This window comes from Xiphophorus couchianus, chromosome 4 (assembly GCF_001444195.1).
Source record: "Xiphophorus couchianus chromosome 4, X_couchianus-1.0, whole genome shotgun sequence".
Taxonomy (NCBI): domain Eukaryota; kingdom Metazoa; phylum Chordata; class Actinopteri; order Cyprinodontiformes; family Poeciliidae; genus Xiphophorus; species Xiphophorus couchianus.
Genome location: NC_040231.1, coordinates 753,736 through 781,155, shown reverse-complemented (window position 1 = coordinate 781,155; position 27,420 = coordinate 753,736). Strand labels below are relative to the sequence as shown.

Below are 27,420 nucleotides of genomic sequence, written 5' to 3'. Positions count from 1 at the left end.
CGGCCGGTCGCTGGTTCTGGATCGTACGGTTCTGAGGACAATTTTCTGGATAAAAACACCTGGAAAAAACCAGATCCCGGTAACACTGGGGTCCGGTACAACCAGAACGGGTCAGAACAAACGCAGCTGCGCTTTTCATCAAACGTGTTTATTAACGAGGTTAGAAAAGAGCGAGCAACGTTCAGCTGAGGAATATTTACACACATGTACAGTCAGACCGCCGGGCCGGTTCTGGACCGCCGGGCCGGTTCTGGAGGAACCTGCTGACTGGACTGTACAGGAATATTTACAGGAAGTAGAACCAACATTCCTCCTGGAAGCGTCAGAACCTGCAGACAGAGATCGCAGTTCAGTAACGGTGGCAACTACTTCCTCTTTCAGCCTTCAAAATAAAAGCAGAGGACTAGCCTGTGAAACGGCGTCAGACGACGGTGGCGGCATCCTGAGGAGGAGCAGAGATCATGTAACCACAGCAGCTGATGACATCATCATGCCCTGACCAATCAGAAGTGAGCTGACTTACAGACGAGACGAAGGCGCCGTTGCCGTGGCGCTTTCCGGAGGAGGGACGGGGCTCGTCCCGCAGGTGGGAGGAGGCGCAGCCGCTGTCGGAGCCGGTGGAGCCAGAGAGGCAGCGGGAGGAGGAGCCGGAGCTCTCGGTGGCTGCAGACACACCGAGACACGGTTACTCACTCACCTGAACAGGTGAGCTCCAGGAGGCGGAGCTACAGTGGTCAGAGCTCATACTCATGGAAGGCTGGCTGCTGGTCTCCTGCTCCTGCTCGTCTTCCTCGATGCAGGAGGAGCTGAAGGAGGCGTCGGCAGGGGGGGCGGTGGAGCTGCAGGAGGAAGGAAGGGTGAGCAGGAGAGGGGGCGGGGCTTCAGGTGCTCCAGGTGCGACTCCTACCTGAACATGTGCAGGTTGAGCGGTCCCAGCAGGCTGCAGGACGACGGTCCAGATGCCGCCGCCTCCGAGGCCGCCGCCCTGCTGAATGGGTGGGCGTAGTCAAAGGTTGCCACGGCGATGGACGCCCTGGTTCTGGCGCCTGGACAGAGCAGAACCGAATAGGTCAGAACTGACCAACGTTCTGATCTCAGTTAGCTGTTGCCATGGGAACCTGGCTGTACCTCTGGGCTTCATGATGTAATGGACGGCCCGGTCGCTGATGGCGGCGTCGCTTGGCTGGATGTCCAGGAACGGTTTGTTCCCCACTCCCATCGACACCATCTCCTTCAGACGCATCTCTGGACGCACGGGAACACACACACACAGGAACACACACATCATTTTGTTAACTGACTGGCGGTGGCGTGCGTCTGTGTGTCTCTGCACGGCGGCGGCGGTCTCCACCTTTGTTGCGGGCCGCCTGGCTCCACAGGATGCGGGCGACGTCGGCGGTCCAGGCGTGCTTGGCGTCGGCCGAGGCGGCCTGCAAGACAAAGGTCTGGTTCTTGGCGGTTCTCCTCCGGAACCAGATCTCGAAGCGGAGCCCGTCGTCCCCGCTGGACTCCGTCAGGCCCACGTCCGCCGTCTGAAAGAGGATGGAGTCCAATCAGAACCGGAGCTCACAGGAAGTCTGTCAGAACGCGGCGCGGCTCACCTTGAAGGAGTGCTTGTAGATGAAGACGTCCAGCCCACCCTCCATCTTCTTGGGCTTGCTGAACAGAAGCAGATCCTCGAACAGGAAGATGTGGCGCTGGCATTTCCTCCTGCCGCTCCAGACCGTGAACTCGTCCTGCCGGATCAGCTGACCCTGCTCCTTCAGGTTCACCTGCAGGGAGAGCAGAACCAGCTCACACGGGGCTCAGCGCTGCCATCTACTGGTGGAAACAACTCACAGCAGGACTGCTGAGAGAAGAAGTAACTAAACTGCTAATTAAATAAAAAATATTTCCCCTGATTCTATCCAACCTCCGTCTGGAATAAACAGAGACTCACAACACAGAGGTCACCGATCTAAAACAAAAAATGATTCTGACTGATTTAATGTATCTGCTTTCGTTCCTGTTCACTAAACTTCCCATCAGTAAGATGAGGCGGTTCATCATTTTACCGAGCAGAGTGTCCAATCCTCATGGTAGAAAGCGTGTAGCAATTTTCCAAAAATCACATCAATGATCTGTTTTTTAAAATTATTAATGGTTAAACTCAGCTAGTTTGATGCACATTAATAAATATTATTAAATTAAACTTTTGTTTAGATTTGCTTCCAACTGCACCACAATCCACTCAGCTGGGACAAAGCCGTGATGGGAAGTCATGCAGCCAATAGAAATACAGAAACTTGTTGAGGAAAGCTGTTACCATGGAAACAGATTTAAATCCTGAACGACTCAGCTTCCTCTAAAGACCCTGACCCCACACCAACATGGCTGCTGCTGCAGACTGCGGTCTCTGCGCTGCGTTTTTAACGTTTTAACGTCGATATAAGTTCAAGGTCGGAGGAGAATCGGTCGGTGAACGGCCGACGATTTCCACGAACGCTGCTATAAACTGGATTTTAAGTGTTTCTGTCATCAGGAAAACAAACGATAAAATCGGATTCATCTGGTCAGAGTTCTGCAGACATCGCTCCTGCTGCAGGTCCTGGGGGTCAAAGGTCATCTGTTACCTGCAGAAACACCTCGACTCACATCGCATTCCCTAATGGCGTCCATGGCCAGCAGGTCGTTGCCGTGGCGAAGCTGGAACTTGACCATGTTGGTGGCGTCCTGCAGCGCGGTAAGCTCCGCCTCCTGAGTGCCGCCCACCTCCTTGGTGAGGTCAGAGAGCAGCAGGGCGTATTTACTCATCCTCTGGACGGGCTTCAGCAGGTAGGACGACAGGTCCATCTTATCGCCCAGCTCCAGCTGCTTCCTCTGCAGGCAAGGGTCAGAGGTCAGGAAGCCGCCCGAGGTCAGAGGTCAGACAGAAGCTGCAGTACTCACCCTGAAGAAGGCTTGGCCGTGGTTCATCAGCAGAGCGTCAGATTTGGGTTTGTTCTTACTGTAGAGAGCGTAGAGGCTGAACTGGTCCTGCTGCTCCCAGAAACACACACACACACACACACACACACACCCCGTTACACACAGTGCTGGATAAGGAAGATGGCTTCCAACTGTTTTACAAATAAAAATCTGAAAAGTGCAGCATGTGTCACATGACATGTGTAGAGCTGGAGGAACCAGATGACGGCGTGTTGGACCTGGAGGACTGGCTGCTACAGAAACTGATTTGGTTCATTTAACCCAATAATTTAATTATAAATGTTGGTTAACATCTGATGTTTGGATTTTAATTCCCTAAAAAAACGCGATGTCGGTGGCAGAGCCCAGGGGGTGGATGAGTTCCTTAAGGCTCTGGATGTTGTAGGGTTGTGCTGGTTTTTGCTTGGACATCGGGGCAGTTTCCCTGGACTGGCAGACCGGGGTGGTGGACCCCCTGGGGTGTGCTCTAATTATAGAGGGGTCACACTCTTAAGCCTCCCTGGCAAGGTCTATTCGGGGGTCCTGGAGAGGAGGGTCCGTCGGATAGTTGAAGCTCGGATTCAGGAAGAGCAATGTGGTTCTGGTTCTGGTCGTGGAACACTGGACCAGCTCTACACCCTCAGCAGGGTCCTGAAGGGTTCTGGGAGTTCTCCCAACCGGTCTACATGTGTTTTGTGGACTTGGAGAAGGCGTTCGACCGTGTCCCTCGGGGAGCCCTGTGGGGGGTTCTCCGGGAGTATGGGGCACCGGGCCCTTTGATACGGGCTGTCAGGTCCCTGTATGACCGGTGTCAGAGTCTGGTCCGCATTGCCGGCAGTAAGTCGGGCTCGTTTCCGGTGAGAGTTGGACTCCGCCAGGGCTGCCCTTTGTCACCGATTCTGTTCATCACTTTCATGGACAGAATTTCTAGACCAGCCAAGGTGTTGAGGGGATCCGATTTGGTGGCCTTAGGATCTCATCTCTGCTCTTTGCAGACAATGTGGTCCTTTTGGCTTCATCGGGTCGTGATCTGCAGCTCTCGCTGGAGCGGTTCGCAGTCGAGTGTGAAGTGGCCGGGATGGGGATCAGTGCCTCCAAATCCGAGGCCATCATGGTCTTGAGCCGGAAAAGGGTAGAGTGCCTTCTCCGGGTCAAGGGGGGTGTCCTGCCCCAAGTGGAGGAGTTCAAGTATCTCGGGATCTTGTTCACGAATGGGGGAAGAAGGGAGCGGGAGGTCGACAGGCGGATTGGCGCAGCGTCTGCCATCAAGCGGGCGCTGTACCGGCCCATCGTGGTGAAGAGAGAGCTGAGCCAAAAAGCGAAGCTCTCGATTTACCGGTCGATCTACGTTCCCACCCTCATCTATGGTCATGAGCTTTGGGTCATGACCGAAAGAACGAGATCGCGGATACAAGCGGCCGAAATGGGTTTTCTCCGTAGGGTGGCTGGGCTCTCCCTTAGAGATAGGGTGAGAAGCTCAGTAATCTGGGAGGGACTCAGAGTAGAGCCGCTGCTCCTTCACATCGAGAGGAGCCAGTTGAGGCTCAGGCATCTGGTCAGGATGGACGCCTCCCTGGTGAGGAGTTCAGGTCCCACCAGGAGGAGGGGAAAACCCAGGACACGCTGGAGGGACGATGTTCCTGGGCTGTTTCTCAGATTCCCCCATAGGAGCTGGAACAAGAGGCCGGGAAGAGGGAAGTCTGGGCCTCGCTTCTGAAGCGAGGCTCGCTTCTGACCCCGCGACCCGACCCCGGATAAGTGGAAGAAGATGGATGGATGGATAGAAAAATACAATAATCCAGCTTAAGAAGCATTTTATGAGAGATTAGTTGGAAGCTGAGTTTTATATTTTGGTCACATCTGAATATGAAGTTATTTGTTGTAAATGAATGCTGTCTGGGGCTTCATGCCCCTGGTAGGGTCACCCAAGGCAGACAGGTCCTAGGTGAGGGACCAGACAAAGAGCAGCCCAAAGACCCCAATGATGAAGGAAAACCTTGGACGTGGTGTTCCCTCGCCCGGACGCGGGTCACCGGGGCCCCACTCTGGAGCCAGGCCTGGAGGGGGGGCACGATGGCGAGCGTCTGGTGGCCGGGCTTTTACCCATGGAGCCCGGCCGGGCTCAGTCCGAAGAGGAAACATGGGCCCCCCCTCCCATGGGCCCACCACCCGTGGGAGGGGCCAAAGGGGTCGGGTGCAGTGTGGGATGGGTGGCAGCAGAGGGAGGGGGCCCTGGCGGTCCGATCCTCGGTTGCAGAAACTGGCTCTTGGGACGTGGAATGTCACCTCTCTGGTGGGGAAGGAGCCAGAGCTAGTGCGTGAGGTCGAGAGGTTCCGGCTAGAAATAGTCGGTCTCACCTCGACGCACGGCTCTGGTTCTGGAACCAGTCTCCTTGAGAGGGGCTGGACATACTTCCACTCTGGAGTTGCCCAAGGTGAGAGGCGTCGGGCAGGAGTGGGCATACTTGTTGCTCCCCATCTCGGCGCCTGTACGTTGGGGTTTACCCCGGTGAATGAGAGGGTAGCATCCCTCCGCCTACGGGTGGGGGGACGGGTTCTGACTGTCGTTTGTGCTTACGGGCCGAACGACAGTTCAGATTACCCACCCTTTTTGGAGTCCTTAGAGGGGGTACTGGAGAGTGCTCCTCCTGGGGACTCCCTTGTTCTGCTGGGGGACTTCAACGCTCACGTGGGCAATGACAGTGAGACCTGGAGGGGCGTGGTTGGGAGGAACGGCTCCCCGATCTGAACTCGAGCGGTGTTCTGTTGTTGGACTTCTGTGCTCGCCATGGATTGTCCATAACGAACACCATGTTCAAGCATAAGGGTGTCCATATGTGCACTTGGCACCAGGACACCCTAGGCCGCAGTTCGATGATCGACTTTGTCATCGTTTCATCGGATCTGCGGCCGTATGTCTTGGACACTCGGGTGAAAAGAGGTGCGGAGCTGTCCACTGACCACTACCTGGTGGTGAGTTGGCTCCGGTGGTGGGGGCGAAAGCCGGTCAGACCTGGCAGGCCCAAACGTGCTGTGAGGGTCTGCTGGGAACGCCTGGCGGAATCCCCTGTGAGACGGAGCTTTAACTCCCATCTCCGGCAAAACTTCGAACACGTCCCGGGGGAGGTGGGGGACATGGAGTCTGAGTGGACCGTGTTCCGTGCCTCCATTGTCGAGGCGGCCGATCGGAGCTGTGGCCGCAAGGTTGTCGGTGCCTGTCGCGGCGGCAACCCTCGAACCCGCTGGTGGACACCTTCGGTGAGGGATGCCGTCAGGCTGAAGAAGGAGTCCTATCGGGCCTTTTTGGCCTGTGGGACTCCGGAAGCAGCTGATGGGTACCGGCGGGCGAAGCGGCATGCGGCTCGGGCGGTTGCTGAGGCAAAAACTCGGGCGTGGGAGGAGTTTGGAGAGGCCATGGAGAAAGACTTCCGTACGGCTTCGAGGCGATTCTGGTCCACCATCCGGCGTCTCGGGGGGGGAAGCGGTGCAGCACCAACACTGTTTATAGTGGGGATGGTGTGCTGCTGACCTCTACTCGGGACGTTGTGGGCCGGTGGGCAGAGTACTTCGAAGACCTCCTCAATCCCACCAACATGCCTTCCACTGAGGAAGCGGAGCCTGGGGACTCAGGGTTGGGCTCTCCAATCTCTGGGGGCGAGGTCGTCGAGGTGGTTAAAAAGCTCCTCGGTGGCAGGGCCCCGGGGGTGGATGAGATCCGCCCGGAGTTCCTTAAGGCTCTGGATGTTGTAGGGTTGTGTTGGCTGACGTGACTCTGCAATATCGCATGGACATCGGGGGCAGTTCCCCTGGATTGGCAGACCGGGGTGGTGGTCCCCGTGCTCAAAAAGGGGGACCGGAGGGTGTGCTCCAATTATAGAGGGGTCACACTCTTAAGCCTCCCTGGCAAGGTCTATTCAGGGGTCCTGGAGAGGAGGGTCCGTCGGATAGTCGAACCTCGGATTCAGGAAGAGCAGTGTGGTTTTCGTCCTGGTCGTGGAACACTGGACCAGCTCTACACCCTCGGCAGGGTCCTGGAGGGTGCATGGGAGTTCGCCCAACCAGTCTACATGTGTTTTGTGGACTTGGAGAAGGTGTTCGACCGTGTCCCTCGGGGAGCCCTGTGGGGGGTTCTCCGGGAGTATGGGGTACCGGGCCCTTTGATACGGGCTGTCAGGTCCCTGTATGACCGGTGCCAGAGTCTGGTCCGCATTGCCGGCAGTACGTTGGGCTCGTTTCCAGTGAGAGTTGGACTCCGCCAGGGCTGCCCTTTGTCACCGATTCTGTTCATCACTTTTATGGACAGAATTTCTAGGCGCAGCCAAGGTGTAGAGGGGATCCGATTTGGTGGCCTTAGGATCTCATCTCTGCTTTTCGCAGACGATGTGGTCCTTTTGGCTTCATCAGATCGTGATCTGCAGCTCTCGCTGGAGCGGTTCGCAGCCGAGTGTGAAGCGGCCGGGATGGGGATCAGTGCCTCCAAATCCGAGGCCATGGTCTTGAGCCGGAAAAGGGTAGAGTGCCTTCTCCGGGTCAGGGGGGGTGTCCTGCCCCAAGTGGAGGAGTTTAAGTATCTCGGGATCTTGTTCACGAATGGGGGAAGAAGGGAGCGGGAGATCGACAGGCGGATTGGCGCAGCGTCTGCTGTCAAGCGGGCGCTGTACCGGTCCGTCGTGGTGAAGAGAGAGCTGAGCCAAAAAGCGAAGCTCTCGATTTACCGGTCGATCTACGTTCCCACCCTCATCTATGGTCATGAGCTCTGGGTCATGACCGAAAGAACGAGATCGCGGATACAAGCGGCCGAAATGGGTTTTCTCCGTAGGGTGGCTGGGCTCTCCCTTAGAGATAGGGTGAGAAGCTCAGTCATCCAGGAGGGACTCAGAGTAGAGCCGCTGCTCCTTCACATCGAGAGGAGCCAGTTGAGGTGGCTTGGGCATCTGGTCAGGATGCCTCCTGGACGCCTCCCTGGTGAGGAGTTCCGGGCACGTCCCACCAGGAGGAGGCCCCGGGGAAGACCCAGGACACGCTGGAGGGACTATGTCTCTCGGCTGGCCTGGGAACGCCTCGGGATTCCCCCGGAGGAGCTGGAAGAAGTGGCTGGGGAGAGGGAAGTCTGGGCCTCCCTTCTGAAGCTGCTACCCCCGCGACCCGAACTCGGATAAGCGGAAGAAGATGGATGGATGGATGGATGGATGGATTCTTCCTATGACCTTTGAACCTTCAACAAATAAAAACAATGCAGTAATAAAAAGCATGAACAAATTTAAGCCCAAACTAAATTAAACTGAAGTTTTTTATGGGAAATCTGCAGATTGACGAGTTTTTAAAACAAAATTATTTTTTGTAATTAAAACTTTTGTTTTTACTTTTTGGGACTCTAGACTCTCTTCGTTTTCTTTGTACTCTCCCGGTGCTCTTCCTCCTGCTCATGCTGATGTTCTCTCGGGCAAGGCGCTTGACCCCGGCTGACCTTTGTGAATGTGGCATTCAATCCAATTCTTTGTTTGTCCCCAAGGGGCCATTCAGCGGCACGGCGGAGCAGCATTAAAGCACTAAAATCATCGGCTTGACGCTCTCTGATTGGTCGGTACGACTGGAACGGCTCTCTGTGAATTTAGCCCATTGACCATTTATGGGCGTTCCTTCCTGGCCTGAAACTCGCAGGTTTACAAGAACAAGCCCAGAATAAGTAGAGCAGTCCTCCAGCATCCCAACGACTTCATAATGAAATGATAAATATTGAATTGATAAGAACATCTCTGAAGCTCTGAGCATTTCTCCAGGTGAGGGAGATTCAGGAGCCCAGGTTACCTGAGGAACACCTGGTGGGCGTACAGCTAGCCATGATGAGGTGAGGCTGGTTCAAACCCAAGAAGCTGTGTTAAAGGGGCTGAATCCAGACGCACTTTTCAGATCTCATTCATTAAATATTCGTGGTAGCATTTTTTTAGCATAGCCTGACCCCAGAGGCCTGACCCCTGACCCCGGAGGCATAAGGGAACATGGCGTACGTGTCGGAGGAAGCAGTGTGGCGCCCTTAGTGGGTGCTTCCAGCAGGCCTCCAGCTCCCTGAGGAAGAACTGGCTGTGGAAGTCCAGCAGCTTCTCCAGGTTGCCAAAGATGACGGAGCGTTTCCCTCTGAGGTCCTGAGGAAGGTCGGCGCGCTCCATCTCTGGGAAGTAGTGATGGATGATGTAACGCAGCGAGCGAACGTACTCCCGCTCCGTGGTCACCATCTCCTCCACGATGTGCCGCAGTTTACTGCACACAGGACGGAGCGCCATTATTAAAGTCTGAACACGTTAACGTCGTCATCGTCCCGCTGCGTGATGATGGACGACCCACCTTCCTCGGGGCCGGCCGTCCCCTGCGGTGCCCCCTGGTGTCCCAGGGCTCCGTGGACCCGCCCAGTTCTGCCCCGGGATTCTGGGGCGGAGCGTCCGGTCCGCTGCCTCCGTGCTGCTGACCTCCAGGCCGCGGATGAACACGCCCGTGTTTCCTCTGCGCGGCGGCTCGCTGAGGGTGCGAGGGCCGGCGCCGCAGCGCGACGAGTCGGGTGAGGCCGGGTGGTCGAAGCTCTGGGTCTTCCTCAGCAGCTGCCTCCTGGAGGAAGAAGAGGAGGAGGAAGAGGAGGGCGGGATGAAGCCAGGGGAGCAGACGTCCTGCCGCACCGACTCTTCAAAGGAGGAGGAGCTCCGCAGCAGGCGCCGCAGGAATGGTGTGCGCTGCGGGGTGGGTGGCGACGCGTCAAGGATTCCCCAGAGCCCGGACTTCCTGGAGGAGGCGGAGCTTGTGCTCACGACAGAGTCGGAGCGGCAACGGTGGGCGGAGTCCCGAGTCAGGAGCGCCGCCTCCATCTTCCTGTCAAACGTGTTTTCTGTCTCCTGACACTTGGACCAGGCGAAGCTCCACTGGCGGAGGCCGCGCTCGCCCCTCAGCAGCCCCGCCTCCGCCTTCATCTCCTGGAAGCGGCTCTCTGGGATTGGAGGGTGCTTTGACTGGTAGTCTTCCAGGCAGCCAATCACAGCACAGCATTTGTCCGGCGCCGTGCAGTCCTCCATGGAGACGCAAGCCAGCTGGCGAAGGCCCTCCAGCGCCCAGCCGTAGGCCTGCAGAGAGAGGATATGATGTCATCAGCCGCAGCTCCACCCCCTCAGCCTGAAACAGGTGCTGCCCCCTGCTGGACACCAGCTCCTCCTTCCATGTCATTTCACACACAATCACAACTGCTTACTGTCCAACCCAACCGGGCCGGTACCACAGAGCCGGGCAGCAGGTGGCTCTGCTTCCTGCCTGACAGAGTCATGGTAAGACGAGCTGCACATGAATAAATGTTGAGCGAAGGGTTAATTTTCCATCCGCCTTTGATGTTGAGTGTATGTAAACGTATGGTTTCCGCTGTAAATAATAATAATAATAGTGATAATAAACACTGATGCAGAGTCAACTCCAATAATTTACACTGGAGCGTAAATTATTATTTACGCTCCAGTGTAAATAATCATGTTGCTCAGTTTGTGTCTCATAAAGATGAAACTCATCGTCTGAATGCATCTATTTATTCTCACTAGAGAGAAACCAGGGCTGATCAAACAGTTTGATTATTGATCAGGTGATCAGGTGTGGAGACAATCCCAGGTATATCAGTAGCTGCATCAAGGTGAGCTGCTACCTGAGGAGCTTTGGCTCTGATGGAGAACATGGAGCCATTGATCAGAGATCAGATTGATCTGCTGGTTTCTGATCGTTTAGATTCATCCAGACTGATCATCCTGGAGCTCTGAGCAGAACTTAAAGCAGGTACCGGTACCGGTACCGGTCCAGCTGCAGCCGTCCTCCAGTGGAGCCGCCCGCTTTGTGAATGCGCCTTATGGACAGAAATCATCTGGACTCTGTAAATGTAACTTCTGCTCATGATTCCTGGATTCAGAAGAAACGTTTAAATCCTGGCTGAACGCTCTGCTGCTCTGAGATCTTTAGGGTTCATTTGGAAATTTATCTTCCATTGTTATTTTTGTGAAGTGAAAGCACCTTTTAAATAAAATATATAATAACTATTATAAATACTATTCTGCTACAAACAAGGCCGTTGCCATGGTAACTGCTTCCCGTGGCGGCAGACCTCCGGGTTTTTATACTAATTCACATTAAGATGTTTTTATGGAGGCGACGGCGGAGCAGCAGCTGCTCTGTTCCCACATATTGGGATTTCTAAAGGAAAGGTGAGCAGGTATTTTTTTCTAAATATTTCCGTACGCCAAGTTTTAGTGTGAAAACGGCTCCGTGTTTGATACATGAGGCCCCTGAACTGCTGGAAAGGACTCAGAACTAGAGGGCTGGGTCCAGTTCCCTTCAACCGGAGATCCAATGTGCTGAGGTTCTGCAGAACCGGGTCAGCAGCAGGACAATGAAAACACCAATCAGATGAGCCCAAACTCCAGAACCATAGAGAGTATGGTACCTCGGTGTGATTAGGTGAAGCTCAGACTGAACTGAGTTCAGTTCTGCATCCTAACCCACCTGACCTCCTCTGACCTCCACTGACTCCCTCTGACCTCCACTGACCCCCACTGACTCCCTCTGACCTCCACTGACCCCCACTGACTCCCTTTGACCTCCACTGAAATCCACTGACCTCCACTGACCCCCACTAACCTCCTGTGACCCCCACTGACATTCTCTGACCCCCACTGACTCCCTGTGACTCCCTTTGACCTCCACTGACCCCCACTGACTCCCTTTGACCCCCTCTGACCTCCACTGACCCCCACTGACTCCCTTTGACCTCCACTGACCCCTACTGACTCCCTCTGACCTCCACTGACTCCCTTTGACCTCCACTAACTCCCTCTGACCTCCACTGACCCCCACTGACTCCCTCTGACCTTCACTGACCTCCACTGACTCCCTCTGACCTCCACTGATTCCCTTTGACCTCCACTGACCCCCAATGACTCCCTCTGACCTCCACGGACCCCTACTGACTCCCTCTGACCTCCACTGACCCCCACTGACTCCCTTTGACCTTCTCTGACCCCCACTGACTCCCTCTGACCTCCACTGACCCCCACCGACTCCCTGTGACTCCCTTTGACCTCCACTGACTCCCTCTGACCTCCACTGACTCCCTTTGACCTCCACTGACCCCCACTGACTCCCTCTGATCCCAACTGACCTTCTCTGACTCCCTCTGACCTCCACTGACCTCCACTGACTCCCTCTGACCTCCACTGACCCCCACTGACTCCCTTTGACCCCCACTGACCTCCACTGACTCCCTCTGACCTCCACTGACCCCCTCTGACCTCCACTGACCTCTACTGACCCCCCTCTGACCTCCACTGACCCCCTCTGATCCCAACTGACCTTCTCTGACCTCCACTGACTCCCTCTGACCTCCACTGACCCCCACTGACTCCCTTTGACCCCCACTGACTTCCTCTGACCTCCACTGACCCCCACTGACTCCCTCTGACCTCCACTGACCCCTACTGACTCCCTCTGACCTCCACTGACTCCCTCTGACCTCCACTGACCCCCATTGACTCCCTCTGACCTCCACTGACCCCCACTGACTCCCTTTTACCTCCACTGACCCCCACTGACTCCCTCTGACCTCCACTGACCCCTACTGACTCCCTCTGACCTCCACTGACCCCCACTGACTCCCTTTTACCTCCACTGACCCCCACTGACTCCCTTTTACCTCCACTGACCCCCACTGACTCCCTCTGACCTCCACTGACCCCTACTGACTCCCTCTGACCTCCACTGACTCCCTCTGACCTCCACTGACCCCCACTGACTCCCTCTGACCTCCACTGACCCCCACTGACTCCCTTTTACCTCCACTGACCCCCACTGACTCCCTCTGACCTCCACTGACCCCTACTGACTCCCTCTAACCTCCACTGACTCCCTCTGACCTCCACTGACCCCCATTGACTCCCTCTGACCTCCACTGACCCCCACTGACTCCCTTTGACCCCCACTGACCTCCACTGACTCCCTCTGACCTCCACTGACCCCCTCTGACCTCCACTGACCTCTACTGACCCCCCTCTGACCTCCACTGACCCCCTCTGATCCCAACTGACCTTCTCTGACCTCCACTGACCTCCACTGACTCCCTTTGACCCCCACTGACCTCCACTGACTTCCTCTGACCTCCACTGACCCCCACTGACTCCCTTTTACCTCCACCGACCCCCACTGACTCCCTCTGACCTCCACTGACTCCCTCTGACCTCCACTGACCCCCACTGACTCCCTCTGACCTCCACTGACTCCCTCTGACCTCCACTGACCCCCTCTGACCCCCACTGACCCCCACTGACTCCCTCTGACCTCCACTGACCCCCTCTGACCTTCTCTGACTCCCTCTGACCTCCACTGACCCCCACTGACTCCCTTTGACCCCCACTGACCTCCACTGACTCCCTCTGACCTCCACTGACCCCCTCTGACCTCCACTGACCCCCACTGACTCCCTTTTACCTCCACCGACCCCCACTGACTCCCTCTGACCTCCACTGACTCCCTCTGACCTCCACTGACCCCCACTGACTCCCTCTGACCTCCACTGACTCCCTCTGACCTCCACTGACCCCCTCTGACCCCCACTGACCTTCTCTGACTCCCTCTGACCCCCACTTACCCCCACTGACTCCCTCTGACCTCCACTGACCCCCTCTGACCCCCACTGACCTTCTCTGACTCCCTCTGACCCCCACTGACCCCCACTGACTCCCTCTGACCTCCACTGACCCCCACTGACTCCCTTTGACCCCCACTGACCTCCACTGACTCCCTCTGACCTCCACTGACCCCCTCTGACCTCCACTGACCCCCACTGACCTCTACTGACCCCCCTCTGATCTCCACCGCGGACAGAGACAGCATGTCTCCTGGACGAAGGTCTAAAGATTTTCCTTTTGTTTTTCAGAATAAATTGATCTAATATTAATGAATATAACACAATAAAATGTTATTATTATTATTATTGGTGCTATAAATGAACCAGCATCAGTACCTGGTCCAGGAAACGGTACAGCTGCACGGCCCGCTCCATGTTCTGCTCGGTGCTTTTGACCCGCTGGGAGAAGTCCTGCAGCTGGGCCCAGAAGGAGTGAACTTTGACCTCGTAGGGGTGCAGGTCCGGATTGGAGACGTCGCCCCAGCGCTCCAGCCGGCTCAGCAGAGCTTCGCCCCGCTTGCATCGCTCCTGAGGACGGAGGAAGCAGAGTTAGACCTGCCGGGCCAGTCCCGCAGCTCCGACCCAAACGGTTCTCCAGACGGTTCTGCAGAACTCACGTAAGCGACGGCGTAGAACTCCTTGAAGTCCTGCTGCTTCCTGCTCAGCAGATCCAGAGAGTCCACCGGCTCATTCAGACACTGCAGGCGGAGCTCGCCCTCCTCCTCCAGCCACGCCCTCACCTGCCGAACAGGTAGCAGAAACGGGTCAGAGCCAAGTGACCGGTCCGTCCAGAGAGGTTCTGATCCATCAGTCATGGAGGAGGGAGTTCTGCCTCAGAGCATTCAGTAACATACTGACTACTGCTGCATACCGAGAGCTGCAGTGAAGCTGAAGCTGCTCCTCAGCAGCCATGACGCCCTCACTGAGTGTGCTCAGTCTCACCTGGCTGAAGCCGCGCTCCAGGCCCCTGAACTCGGCGATGAAGCTGAGCTCCTGCGTCCTGGCGTTGGACAGGGTGACCAGGCGGTGCAGCAGCTCGTCCACCCAATCGTAGAGAGACGCCGCGGCCTCCACCGCCGCCCGCTGCTCCTCCGCGCCGATCACCTCGTCCCTGCGCAGCCAGGCCAGAGAGGCCCCGCCCTCCTGCTGCAGCTGCACCAAGCGGGCGTCTTTCAGGGTGCTGCACATCGCCGCCCTGCAGCTGGACAGCAGCTGCTCCGCATCCTGGCAGGGGACAGGGACAACGTCTGGGTTGTCAAAACATTCTGATGAAGCTGAACCTGATTTACAGCAAATGGAAACAAAAGCCTCCCGCACGAGGGAGCCACTGATCACCTGCCCCGTTACCTCAGCAACAGCAGGTAAAGGTGTGCTCTGCAGGTTGCTGATGGTTTCCTGCAGCAGATGGATGACGCTGCTGCACTGCCTGGAGAGCTGCTCCACCCTCTGATGGACACAAAGCATCGAAACATCGGAACTCTGAGCTCATTTCATCAGCGCTGCAGAGGTTCAGGTCACACTGCAGGGGTCACCAGGGTCAGGCTTTAACTAAACTAACTGTGAGTGTGTGTGCGCGTTTGTTTCTAATACGTTGTGGTTGTGGAGACATACTGCTCCTTGTGGGGACTGAAGCCTGGTCCCCACAAGGGGAAACGCTGTTTTTGGGTCCGGGGTCAGATTTAGGACTAAGGTGTGAATTGAGTTTTGGTTGGTTAGAGTTAGGTTAAAGGTTTAGGCTGTAGAAATGAATGGAAGTCAATGGAAAGTCCCCGCAAAGATAGCTGCGCAAACATGGGTGTGTGTGTGTGTGTGGGGGGGGGTGCTGACCAATCTGAAGCTGATCCAGTTGCTCTGGCTGAAGCTGAATGAGCCTCCAAGCTCTACAGGAAGCTGCTGCAGATCCACATGTCTCTGCAGAGACGTCAGGGAGCTCAGCACCTCCACCTGCAGGAGGAAACTCACTGTTAGCATTCAGTGTTAGCATTCACAGAGAGCCGCAGGGCGGAGCCTGGCCAGCTGCTGCAGTTACCTGAGCAGCAGCAGCTTTATCCAGCCACAGTGATGAGTCTTTGTTAGCAAGGAAGAGAACTGAGTGGATGGAGCTGGGCGAATCCTCCTGCACAGAAAAACATCCTCAGTGAGACGCAGAACATTAGCAGAACAGAACCAGAATTCAGCTGAAGTTTGTCTGTCTCCAGCTGTTTGAATGAAAGACTGTACATGTGAGACTTCAGAGCAGCTGGAGTCGAGCCGGACGTTTTATCCACCCTGGACAAAACTGAAGCCTAAAGATCTGAGAGTCCCAAAGGAAACATTCTGCTCGACCTACAGCTTCAGCCCACTGGGCTGGTCCAGGTTCTCCAGAACCTTACTGCCACTTTTCACCCAGAGGACGCTGACTTGGAGCCCTGTTGAAGGACTGCAGCAACAAACACATGCAGGACTGCAGCAACAAACACATGAAGGACTGCAGCAACAAACTGCTTTTAACCACAGCAGAAACTGGATCAGAGGGCTTGGCTGGTTTCAATAGATGAATCGATCTGGTTCTGTTGAATATAATCAGCAGGTCATGTGACCCTCCCTGGTCATGTGACCCTCCTCCCTATGGTCCAGCCTCACCTGCAGGGTCTGGAGGGCAGAGAAGACGGCAGATGCAGGAGCAGCTCTCCGAGCATCCACCAACACCGTCAGCCCCATGGCTTGAGCCTCCGCCCTGTTTCACACAGGAAGTGATGTCAGAGACAGAGCCGTCATACGGGTGAGGGCAGCGAAGCAGGATCTGGGCGTACCTGAGGGTGGAGGTGTAGTAGCGCATGAGGTGGAGCAGCTTGGCGCTCTCACAGTCTGGGTCTGTCCACACAGGGCTGCAGGTGGAGATGGTGAGAAGAACCCGCCCTGCTCTGTCTCTGGTTCCTGATGGAGACGCAGCCAGCACATCAACACGCTAAACACATGCTTACAACATGTTTAAACACGCTAAACACATGCTTACAACATGTTTAAACACGCTAAACACACGCTTACAACATGTTTAAACACGCTAAACACACGCTACAATATGCTAACGATATTTTACGCTCCAGCATGTGTGACAGACAGAAGGGGCCTGACCCACTGGGCTCAAACAGGCTGATCTTGTTTCTGCTGCTCACCAGGCAGGCACACAGCTCCAGACCTCAGCAGCACACTCTGGAACCTCGACTGGGAGGACTGGGTTGGGGAAGCTAAGGGTTTTTCTGGTTCTTTTGGACCAAAACCAGCGTTGATGTGTAACTGGATATGGGAACCCTCACAGCTGGAACCTGCAGAGAGACACCTGATCAGAACCAGAACCAGGTGGAGATCCAAATCAATAAAAAGTTTCTTAAAGTCCTGGACGTCACAGCAGGTCAGGGCGACCCGGGTCACGAGGACTTTCTGTGACCTGGAACTCAGAGCAGATCATCCCGAACCCAGCAGACACAAACAGGTGAGTTAGGAGGAGGAGCTACAGACAGGTGAAACGCTTCAGCCAATCAGAGGAGGAGATAGACAGTTACAAAGACAAAAGGTGTAAAAAGGGATTCAGCCAATCAGAGGAGGAGGTGAATGAGGAAGTCAGAAGGACGCTGGTGATTGGGAGAGACACTGAGGAAGAGGAGGAGGAGGAAGAGGAGGGGTGTACCTTCAGTCTGATGACCTGCAGATATTCGTCCACCAATCTGCTCCTCTTCTTTCCCCAGGTTCTCCTGAACTCCACTGAACGCAGGAGGAGCTTCCTCAGACTCTGCTGGAACTTCACAATAAGAGTCCTGCGTTTGTTTTTCAGAATAAATTACATTCAGTTGGTTTGTTGTTGAACAGGAATCCTCAGGTTGTGTTCGGTTTTCAGAATAAGAGCCCTCAGGTAGTGTTAGTTGTGCTGGATCTTCAGAATAAGAGTCCTCATGTTTAATCTGATCTTCAAAATAAGAGTCCTCGTGTTGTGTTGCATTTTCAGAATAAGAGTTTTCATGTTGTATCAGATTTTCAGAATAAGAGTCATCAAGTTGTTCTTGTTTTTCAGAATAAGAGTCCGCAGGTAGCGGTAGTTGTGCTGGATCTTCAAAATAAGAGTCTTCAGGTAGTGTTTGTTGTATTAGCTTTTCCGAATAAGAGTCTTCGGATTTGAAGAGGCTTTGTTCAGTTTTAGAGCTGTTGGGGAAAACATGCCCAGAATTTAACTTCTTTGACTCAGAGGGTATTTGAAAGGAGCCAATTTCAAAATAAGAGTCTTCAGACTGTGTGCCGTCAGAATAAAAGTCATCAGTGCCAGTTTTCTGTGTCTCATTTTCAGAAAAAGAGCTGGCAGAAGTTGCTTTTAGAGCAATATTTTCAAAATAATACTCAGCTGAATGTTTTCTTTCAGTGATGCTTTTACACTGAAAATCTGGGTGTGTTGTTTTATGGCTCATATTTTCACAATAAGAGTCCTCTGGGTTTATTTTCTCTATAATATTTTCAGAATAAAAGTCTTTCAGGTATGTATTTTTTGTTAGTTTTTCAGAATAAGAGCCTCCTGGATTTATATTTTCTCCCATATCTCCATAATTAGAGGTACTCTGTTTGTTTTTTTCTGACATATTTTCAAAATAAGAGTCCTCTGGGAGGATTTCTTCTGTGATACTTTCACAACAAAAGTCTTCTGTGTTTGTATTTTCAGTCATGTTTTTACCGTATGAGGCCTCCAGGTTTAGTTTTCTCATAAACCTTTCAGAATAAGAGTCCTCAGAGTGCATTAGTTTGTTAATTTCAGAGTTAAAGTCTTTAGCTGTGTACTCTTCACATCCTGTCTTTTTCTCTTTAACCTCTCCTTCTTCCTTCTGATCAACTTTCATCACTTCCTCCTTTCTTCCCAGAACCACCTCCTCCTCTTCATCGCTCCTCCTCTCCTGCTGCCGTCGCTCCTCTCTTTCTGCACAGTCTGACTCCAAACCTTCATCTCTGTCATGCTTTGCCTCCTCCTCCTCCTCCTCCTCACCTCCTGCAGCTGCAGCGTGCATGCTGCTCCTCCCTGCTGCACCGCAGCCTTCTGAGGAAGAGGAGGAGGAGGGACTGAAGTTCTCCTCCAGCAGTCTGGAGCACTGCACGGTGTGTGAGCTGGCCTTGGTGGCCCACGGGTGTGTTGTGGTTCTGGTCCGGTTCTGCAGGCTGATGGACTGGGTCAGGGATCCTTTCTGTGGGGAGAAGCGTGTCAGCGCTGGTTGCAGCGGCGGCAGCAGCTCGGTCAGCTCCACGTATTCGCCCTCCGAGTCGTCGCTGCTGGCTGCGGACTGGCTGGGTGTAGCTGGGAGTGGGAGGAGCTTCCCGTCCGTCCTGGAGGAGGCGGCGGAGCCACGCGAGCGTCTGATGAACTGCGGGTGGACGACGTCCTCCCAGGGGACCCTGAAGACGTCGCCCTGGGCGGACAGGACGCAGCGCCGCAGCCTGGTGGCGCGGCGCCGCTCACGCTCCCGGTTCTCGCCGTCTAGCCAGGCCATGCTGAAGATGGAGGTCAGGGCCCGGGCCGGCACCTCCTGCTGCTCCGCATGGCGGCCGCCCGCTGACGTGCTGACCAGGAGCAGGTGGGGAGGGACAGGGGCCCCGCAGGCCGCAGGAGGAGAAAGCAGCAAGTAGAAGTCTCCTGGATGGAGGAGGAGCGGGTCCAGAGGACAAAGATGGATGACTATCCTCTCATGGAGGCAGAGAGGCCAGCCGGGATGACGGAACAACAGGCCGGAGAACGGAGCCTGGAGAGGGGGGGAGGATAAGATGGGACGGGGGGTCACAGAGGGGGCGGGATCAGTCATCAGGACAAACACGATTCTCCTCTCCTGTTCTCAATAAAAAGTGACTCCATGATGGAAGGACATAAAGTCTGACTAAAGTATTCAGAGCACTTTAACTTTTCTTCACCAACCAGTCTGAGCTTACTGGGATCAAACCACGGCAGAACTGAGAGCTGGAAGGAAAATTATCATTCATGTCTGATCTGAAAAGTACGGTGTGCAGGCCTTCTGGAGTTTATCTCTACCTGCTGGAAACTTTTCTCTGCTCTGCTGAGTAAAACATCTCCAGCTCAGGGAGGTTGCAGTCTGGACTTTGAGTAGGCCACTCTAACACATGAATCTGCTCATTGCCATAGCAACGTGTTTGTAGGGAAGCATGGTAGTGGCAGCACTGTGATGTGGGCCTGTGTCTGCAGTCAGAGAAGTTTGGAGAAAACGTCCGGACATCATTTTATAAATGAGTTTTATTCACTGAAACTAAGGATGTCAATTTCTTTTTTATTCATTTAAAAACTAAAAATTTCTCTTTTACCAAACAGTCGATTATGAAAAGCTGCCAGATATTCCAAGTTTCATGTTTTCTAGAAACGTTGCTAAAAGCATCAACTCTCTGTTTCCTGTTTTAATAGGCAGAAAAACCAGAAGGACATTCTGAGGCCTAGGGGTTAAAGGTCAATGCCCTTCTTCTTCTCCGACACTGAAATCGCTTCTTCACATGTTTAAATCACTTCATGTTTCTGTGTGGGGGTCAAAGGTTGAAGGGTGTGTGGACAGACAGGGGACAGGGTGGACAGTCGTCCGCAGAAACTCACACAGGCATCCTGCTGCAGGTTCTGCAGGAAGTGCTTGGAAGGAAGCAGGAAGTGGAAGAGGTAGCGGAGGCCGTCTCCACGGTAACAGCCGTCCACCACTGCGAGGACCTGAGGCAGCAGGGTGGGGGCCGAGGCCTGGAAGGGCGGGAAGACGGCGGCCAGCGCCTTCTGGATGCACACATCCAAAGACTCAGAGTCCTGCAGGAGACACAACAGGGAGGACATGTGGACCAGGACCGGACCAGAACCAGAGAGGAGAAGGGAGGGGAGGGGAAGAAGAGGAGAGAGAGAGGAAAAGAGAGAAAGAGGAGTACGGAGGACCTCCTACTCTGAGCTGATTATGACTTCCTGGTGTGGATCAATAACTGAACAGTTAGCAGGAGGTCAAAGGTCAGAGAAGACCACTTCCAACTGCTTTACCCACAGCAGGAACACAGAGAGCGCCCCCACAGGCCCAACCACCCACTGTGGGTTCTGGTTCTGGTTCTGAGGAGAACTTGGCAGTCAGGTCCGTCTCCAGCGCGGCGTCCTGACGACGGGCTCCAATGTTCCAGCAGGCCTGATGCTTTTCGCGTGGTTCTGGTTCTGCTGGTTTGGACGGATGCCCGCCGGGCCGTGATTCATCCTGATGCAGAACCGGTTCCTGCAGGGCGTGGAGCAGCAGGTCAACATGTCCCAACATCAGTCTGCAGGACAGGAACTCTGTTCCCTCATGGGCTGGGATCCGGGCTCCCTGCTGGGTCAAAGGTCACGGCTCTCTAATGAAGAAACCTCAGGAGACGTGACCTCTGGTCCTGCCAGAGAGCGGTGAGGAGGATGAGGCGCCTTCTCTCCTCTGGATGAAAGCAGCTAGAGCTTCTCCAGAAAAACATGGCTGACGTCGTCATGGAAACATCAGCGCTGCATGCTATGCTAGCTTAGACAAAGTTAGCAGGCAGGAGACGGTTCAGTAGTCAGAATGAAACCAGTGAATGTGAAGTGACTCCGAAAGGATGAGATCTTTCATCCACCAAACTTTCTCCTTCCTGCCTCCAGCAGCGTCACAATGTTCTGCTCCAGCTGCTTAACTGGTTCCCAGCTTGGCCAGTTACTACTCTAACTGGTAGCACAGAGCACAGATACAACTTCCTGCTAACCTTCACAATAAAAGCCTGAATTCTAACAATGTCCTGCGGCTCATTAAAACCCGGCGTAGTTTCCTCTGGATGCTTAGCGTTCAAATGTCACTGAAAGAAAACAAGTTTCAAAAAATGAAATTTGAAAACTAAAATCCATTTCAAAAATCTAAACTTTCGATTAAAACATAAGTTTTGAGAACAATGGTTGAAGCTACATTTATGCAACTTTTCTAACCTAAACTGAGTTTTGAAAATGACTTTAATAAACTTGGTTCTTTTCAAATTGTGTTCTTCGGACTCTTCTCCAAACATCTCAGGCCGAGACTTCCTGAGGGGAAAAATATTAGAGAAAACCTAAAATGAATTTTAGATTTTTATTATTTTGAAAAATAAAAATAAATAATAAAAACAGATTTAAAAAAAAAAACAACACACTTTTAAAACAATTTTTCTAAAAAATAATTTAAGATAAAATCTAAAATAAATAATTTGGGAAAAGTTAAATTTACAAAAAAGTTTTTTAGAAAAACGATTTATAAAAGTTATTTGACAAATAAAATCTGAATAAATATGACACTGTGGGTTCAAGTATTGTAACTGGTGGCTTCATAAGAGCTTCAGGAGCTGAAGGTCGTCTAGAAAGCAGAGAAAGTCGGTCTGCAGCAGCAGCAGTGAACGTCCCAACAGCTTACACCGCCAAACAGCTAAAGCCCTTCTGCCGCCATCATCATCATCATCATCATCATCGTCGTCAGCAGCAGCAGAGCAGCTTCCTGCTGTGATTACCCGCCATGGTTCTGTGATGCTGCGGGCCGGCTGCGGCTCGTCTGGAGACGCTGCAGTTTCCTCCCAGGGATTAAAGTTTCTTCTGATGTTATCACATTCCAGAGGCGCTGAGCAGGAATGAGCGGCGCGCCTTCAGGCGATGCCTCCGCAGCTTACCGAGACAAGAATGCTCCAGACAGCCAGGCTGCTGGAACACCAGAACCAGAACCAGCAGCCCAAGTCAGAGAGAGCAGAACCTCACACAGAACCTGGGACCGGGCCGCTGATGTTCTACAGAAACCGTCTCTCAGTTCAGAACCAGAACCAGGAAGATTCCTTCAGCAGATGAGGGTTAAAGCTCGGGGAAACGGGCTATGTTCTGTGTTCTGTCCCAGTCTGACCCATCGGTACCGACTGCCTCACCGCTCATGTTCTGGATGCTGTAGTGTCCCAATTTCTAAATTTCTAACAGAAATTTCTAACGTGCAGAACCTTCTGCACGTTTCCAACCCAGGAGAAGTCTGATACTGCAACTTCATGTCACCTAATGGGCTAACTTGCCCAACTCTTAACTGGACTGCACTCAAAAACTGGTCTCCACTTCATACCTTGCACATGTACAGAGCTAAATAACTTCTATTTTACTGTCAGTCCTGCACTTTATATTTTATATTTAGATTTATATTCATATTTTATACTGTATTTTATTTTATTCTGGAGTAACCTCACAACATTGGAACCTTAAACATTGTCCTGAGCCGTATGCAACAAAATCTCGTTCTGTATTCACCCTGTGCATGCAAAATGACAATAAAGTCAGTCTAAGTCTAAGTCTAACCGGAGCACGGGCTAACAGTAGCAAGGGCTAACAGTAGCAAGGGCTAACAGTAGCAAGGGCTAACAGTAGCATGGGCTAACAGTAGCACAGGCTAACAGTAGCGAGGGATAAGAGTAACACAGGCTAACGAGAGCACGCGAAAATGATAGCGTAGGCTAACGGTAGCATAGGCTTGCAGGGTAACGAGTAGCATGGATCCTCCAGTTTGATATGACTTGTTGATAACTGAGAAAGTTTTCAAGGTGCCGCTTGGCTTCAGATTTGTATAAAAGTGTTTGTTTGAAACCAGGGCCTCCTCTCAGAGCTGCCTTCCTCACAGCTTGAATAAAAACCTTCATTCTTCTTCTCCTGAATCTGTTGGGATCTTAAATCTGTGATCCTTCTGGATCGGATCGCAGTGGAGATCCGATCCAGAAGCAGCAGGTCCCACTGAAGTAGGTCAGAGGGCAAATCCCTTCCCACTGGTGTCACCTTCCAGTGTGGGGGGGGCTCCCACACGGTGGCGCCGCCAGGCTTCATGTTTCAGACCTGAGCAGGACCGAACCGACCCAACAAAGACTACTTCCTGCTTCTGAACATCTGGACCAATGAGAGGCCGGAACCATAGAGACATCCGACCCGACAGGCAGCGTGAAGAATGCTTTCAGAGCGTGGAGAACATGATCCACATGGTGACCTGGCGCCGGCGGGGGGAAACCAATCTGCTCTGGGTCCACCAGAACCACAGACCGGGTTCTGATAGAAACTCCGGATCCGTCCTTTGGGCAGGAACCAGCGTCTGAACATTCCTGCAATGCCTCAACAGAGACTGACTGAGAGCCTGAACACATTCTGGTCTGAGGTTGAACTGCCATGAATCGGACCGGAGAGGCTCCAGAACCTCCTGGGCCAGAGTTCCTGTTCGGTTCTGGAAGGCGTCCAGAACTCTTTGGGCCGGTATTTACGGCCTCTATGAAAGGATTCAGTGGAGCGGCCCGACCTGAGGGTGAAGTTCTGATGGAGACCAGTTTAAACCCAACACCAGTCAGCCGACGCCAGTGTGTGATGGGACCGCATGTGGTCTCCATGGTAACCAGGTAAACATCGTTCAGGAGTAAATGAGGAGCTAAAACCCAGTTGGACTGAAGTCCTGAGTGGACATGAAGGACAGCCGTCAAACTGGACCAGAACTCTGGCACTCGGGTTAAACTCTGAACATATGAGGGCGCAGCAACGCAACGCTCAGCATCGCAATGCTCAGCAACGCAACGCTCAGCAACGCAAAGCTCAGCAACGCAACGCTCAGCAACGCAACGCTCAACAATGCAAAGCTCAGCAACGCAACGCTCAGCAACGCAACGCTCAACAATGCAAAGCTCAGCAACGCAACGCTCAGCAACGCAACGCTCAACAATGCAAAGCTCAGCAACGCAACGCGCTGCCGGGTTCCTCTGCATGACGGCCTGCAGATCTCTGAATGTCAACACTTTCACTTTGTCCACATCACAGGGACCAGAACCAGATCCAGAACCGAACCATCAGAGCTGATCAGGAACACAGAACCGATCATCTGCAGCTGCCTGGACTGCAGACCAGAACAGTCTGAAGAACCCAACAGAACCCTTCCGGATCAGAACCAACCCATCCATTCTGAGCTCAGATTCAGCTGCCATCAACCAATCAGAACTCCCCATGGACCTCCTCACCTGTGATGTCGTCAACCTGCTCAGACAGCAGTCTCTCAGGTGGATCTCGTTCCACAGGGCTAAACTTCAGAGTTCTGTCAGAACCATTGACCTCTGACTGGACCCACATTAGTTCTGGTTCCTGTTGTGGCTCCTTGAGCAGGTCTCAGCATGTTTCCGTCAGCACTCCCAGTTTACCTGACGTCTCCATGGTAACGGCACTTCGCCCTGCTCAGGTGAGTGTAATCATCAGAGTGAGTCACTGTTTTCACTTGTTCTGCCGGCGAAACAAAGAGTCACTTCAGAGTCACGCCGGAGCCGGGTCCAGGTTCTGGTACTGAACAGAGCAGTACAGACAGGAAATGGGGAGGACGGCGTCAGGGATGGATGGTCATCGTTGCCATGGTGACAATGATAAACTACAGCCTGATGCCTGCAAAGACCAAAACCTGAGGAGGTTTAATTTCACTACTGTGGTTCAGCAATAAATACAAATCTATTTAAAGAATAGACGCATCTTTACATCATTTCAATTCATTAATTACTTTGATTTTTTTTTTTTTTACCAAATCACTTATTTTTTTTGCACCGATCCCCAGCTGGAACCTTTGTATTCACATGTTTCTGGTACGCCTCTAAATTTGACGCACAGCTGCATCGCTAACGATGGAAGCGTCTCCTCTGGTCTCACGGGGGGTTAATGTCTGCCTCTAAGCAATCTGATTGGACGCTGGGGACTGTTGCTCTGTTCAGGTTGCGCTAACAGCAGTTAGAAATAGAAACTTCTAAATTGGAATCATGTTGGGAAATAAAGTTTTCACTGCAGCCCATCAAATCACAAACATCCCATAATAACCTGCCGAGCTACAGGAAGCACTAACAGGTGGTTCTGTTCGGCAGAACCAGAACCAGGCTGTGGGTTGTGATGCTCTGGTTCTGATTCGAAGGTGGCAGAATCTTCCAGTCTGACTGGATCGGCTCAGCTGCAGGAGTCCCAGCTGACCCGCCTCCACCTGTTACAACACTGGACCATGGAGTGGTTCTGCTCCACCGGGCCGGGTTCTGTTGGGTTCTGGTGTTTGACCTGACTTTCTGACACTCGGACCTGATATTTCCGAGTGTTCCGCTGGTCCTGCTGCTCACAGCTACACACACTCTGCTGTTCCACGGTACACACACACCTCAGATCCAATGTTGAATCCCTAACACACACACACACACACCCTGGTGGAACCCAACACCCCCGCTGCTCCCCCAACTAAACTCCCCTCAGTCCAGCCGCCCAGAGCAACAGGCAGTGTGTGTGTGTGTGTGTGGAGGCCTTACCATGCTGTCTGCAGTGTGTTGTCAGGGGAGATTACTCCAGTTTGACTCCATGATCCCAGTCTGTCCCAGTCTGTCTCTCGGAGCGTCTCGTGCCGTCAGCGCTGAGCTAAGCTCCGCCTCCCAGGTGTCAGCCCTTCATGGACTCTCCCTCCTTTCCCTCCCCTCTGCTGCCCCCTGTTGGCTGTGGCAGAACCTAAAACCCAATCTGGATCAGAACCTCCATTACAGACTGCCTCACCGAGTCAGAACCGCTGGAAGAGACAGAGACTTCAGGATCATTTTACCTCGTTAAATAATGCTTTTATTGTGAAAACCATGTCACATGACCAACAGAACCAGAATGAATCGGAACAGTGGGTCGGCTGCTGGTTCTGTTGCGGGTCAGGACATCCATGATGGTCTCTGACTGGAAATCAGTGAACAGCACCAAGGAGTGGGTCATGATGGTCCCACTTTGTTTCTAGACAATGTCTGTAAACATTCTGCTTTAACGTCACAGACTGTGACTGAACTGGGCCACTCCCAGTCAAGCTGACCAGAGCAGAGCAGAGTAGCGCCAGTGAAACCAGTGCTGGTTTCCATGGAGCTGCTGGGAGTCAGTGTGTGGTTTCCACGAACCACAGAGAAAAACGTCTTTCAGGATCTCTGAGGGGGAAACTAAGCGGCAGCAGCACAATGAGGCTGGTCGCCTTTACTGGGAGCACTGGGGACATGCAGGAGCCTGTCCGCTGGGACCAGAGAAATCCAGAAACATCCTTAAAGGAACGGTTCCTCTTCCCTCATCAACGCCCGTGTTTCCAGTTAACCAATCAGATCAGGAATCTCATCAGGGATCCAATCAGAACGTAGTCACAAAGAAAGCCAGAACACACACCTGAGGGGCAGGCACACACCTTTGTGAATACAAAGGTTCCAGCTGGGGATCGGTGCAAAAAAAAAAAAGTGATTTGGTAAAAAAAAAAAAATCAAAGTAATTAATGAATTGAAATGATGTAAAGATGCGTCTATTCTTTAAATAGATTTGTATTTATTGCTGAACCACACACACACACACACACACACACACACACAGAATCATCAGCACAAGTCCAACTGGGACAGACTGGGACATGGTCTGCAGAGTGTTTCATCTTTAAACTGACCACAGGAAGCAATACAAAACTCCAGAACTATCAGAACCAGGTAAACGGGTCTGTGGTTCTGGTGGGAAACTTGGAGAACGTGACGGATCAGGCTGAGATCCTGCAGCTTCACATTTCAGGACGAGTCGGGGCAGAGACGCCCAGATGTTTCCTCAGCAGAGGAGAGAGAGGAGAAATTACATTCCCCCACACACACACACACACACACACACACACACACACACACACACACACACACACCTGAGCCTGCAGCTCATTGTTCTCATATTTTAGAAAAAATTTGACAGTGTAACTCTGTCTTCATGGGAACCGCTCTCTGGAGCCGTT

At 53.1% G+C, this 27,420-nt stretch overlaps 1 protein-coding gene across 5 annotated transcripts; it reads right to left on the bottom strand.

Annotated features, from left to right (window-relative positions):
- Window positions 1–127: 127 nt before the first annotated feature.
- plekhg4 (pleckstrin homology domain containing, family G (with RhoGef domain) member 4) lies at window positions 128–26,120 on the bottom strand. 5 transcript variants are annotated; one of them, XM_028014564.1, is made up of 25 exons: window positions 25,952–26,120; window positions 20,241–20,438; window positions 17,724–19,389; window positions 17,307–17,549; window positions 16,795–16,944; window positions 16,432–16,555; window positions 16,262–16,355; window positions 15,669–15,755; window positions 15,467–15,583; window positions 14,987–15,085; window positions 14,582–14,896; window positions 14,257–14,379; window positions 13,976–14,167; window positions 9,289–10,052; window positions 8,955–9,204; window positions 2,929–3,018; window positions 2,635–2,859; window positions 1,602–1,772; window positions 1,352–1,532; window positions 1,129–1,245; window positions 908–1,046; window positions 748–839; window positions 524–663; window positions 409–442; window positions 128–329 (listed from the first exon to the last, which is right to left on the bottom strand). In XM_028014564.1, exons 1-24 carry the CDS (start codon window positions 25,952–25,954, stop codon window positions 422–424), a joined length of 5,601 nt encoding a protein of 1,866 aa, XP_027870365.1. In that variant the 5' UTR covers window positions 25,955–26,120; the 3' UTR covers window positions 128–329; window positions 409–421. The 5 variants fall into 5 exon arrangements, with proteins under 5 accessions (XP_027870365.1, XP_027870363.1, XP_027870364.1 ...); XM_028014562.1 differs by having other exon boundaries at window positions 17,307–19,389; XM_028014563.1 differs by having other exon boundaries at window positions 14,582–14,863; window positions 17,307–19,389; window positions 25,952–26,119.
- Window positions 26,121–27,420: the final 1,300 nt, after the last annotated feature.

Coding starts and splice junctions, on each gene's coding strand:
- plekhg4 (XM_028014562.1), bottom strand. Junction 19,390..20,240: donor ACCTGCAGCAGGATGCCTGT/GTGAGTTTCTGC, acceptor CCCCCTCTCCAG/GCTCCGTTCTCCGGCCTGTT. Junction 14,897..14,986: donor CTTTACCTGCTGTTGCTGAG/GTAACGGGGCAG, acceptor TCAGAATGTTTT/GACAACCCAGACGTTGTCCC.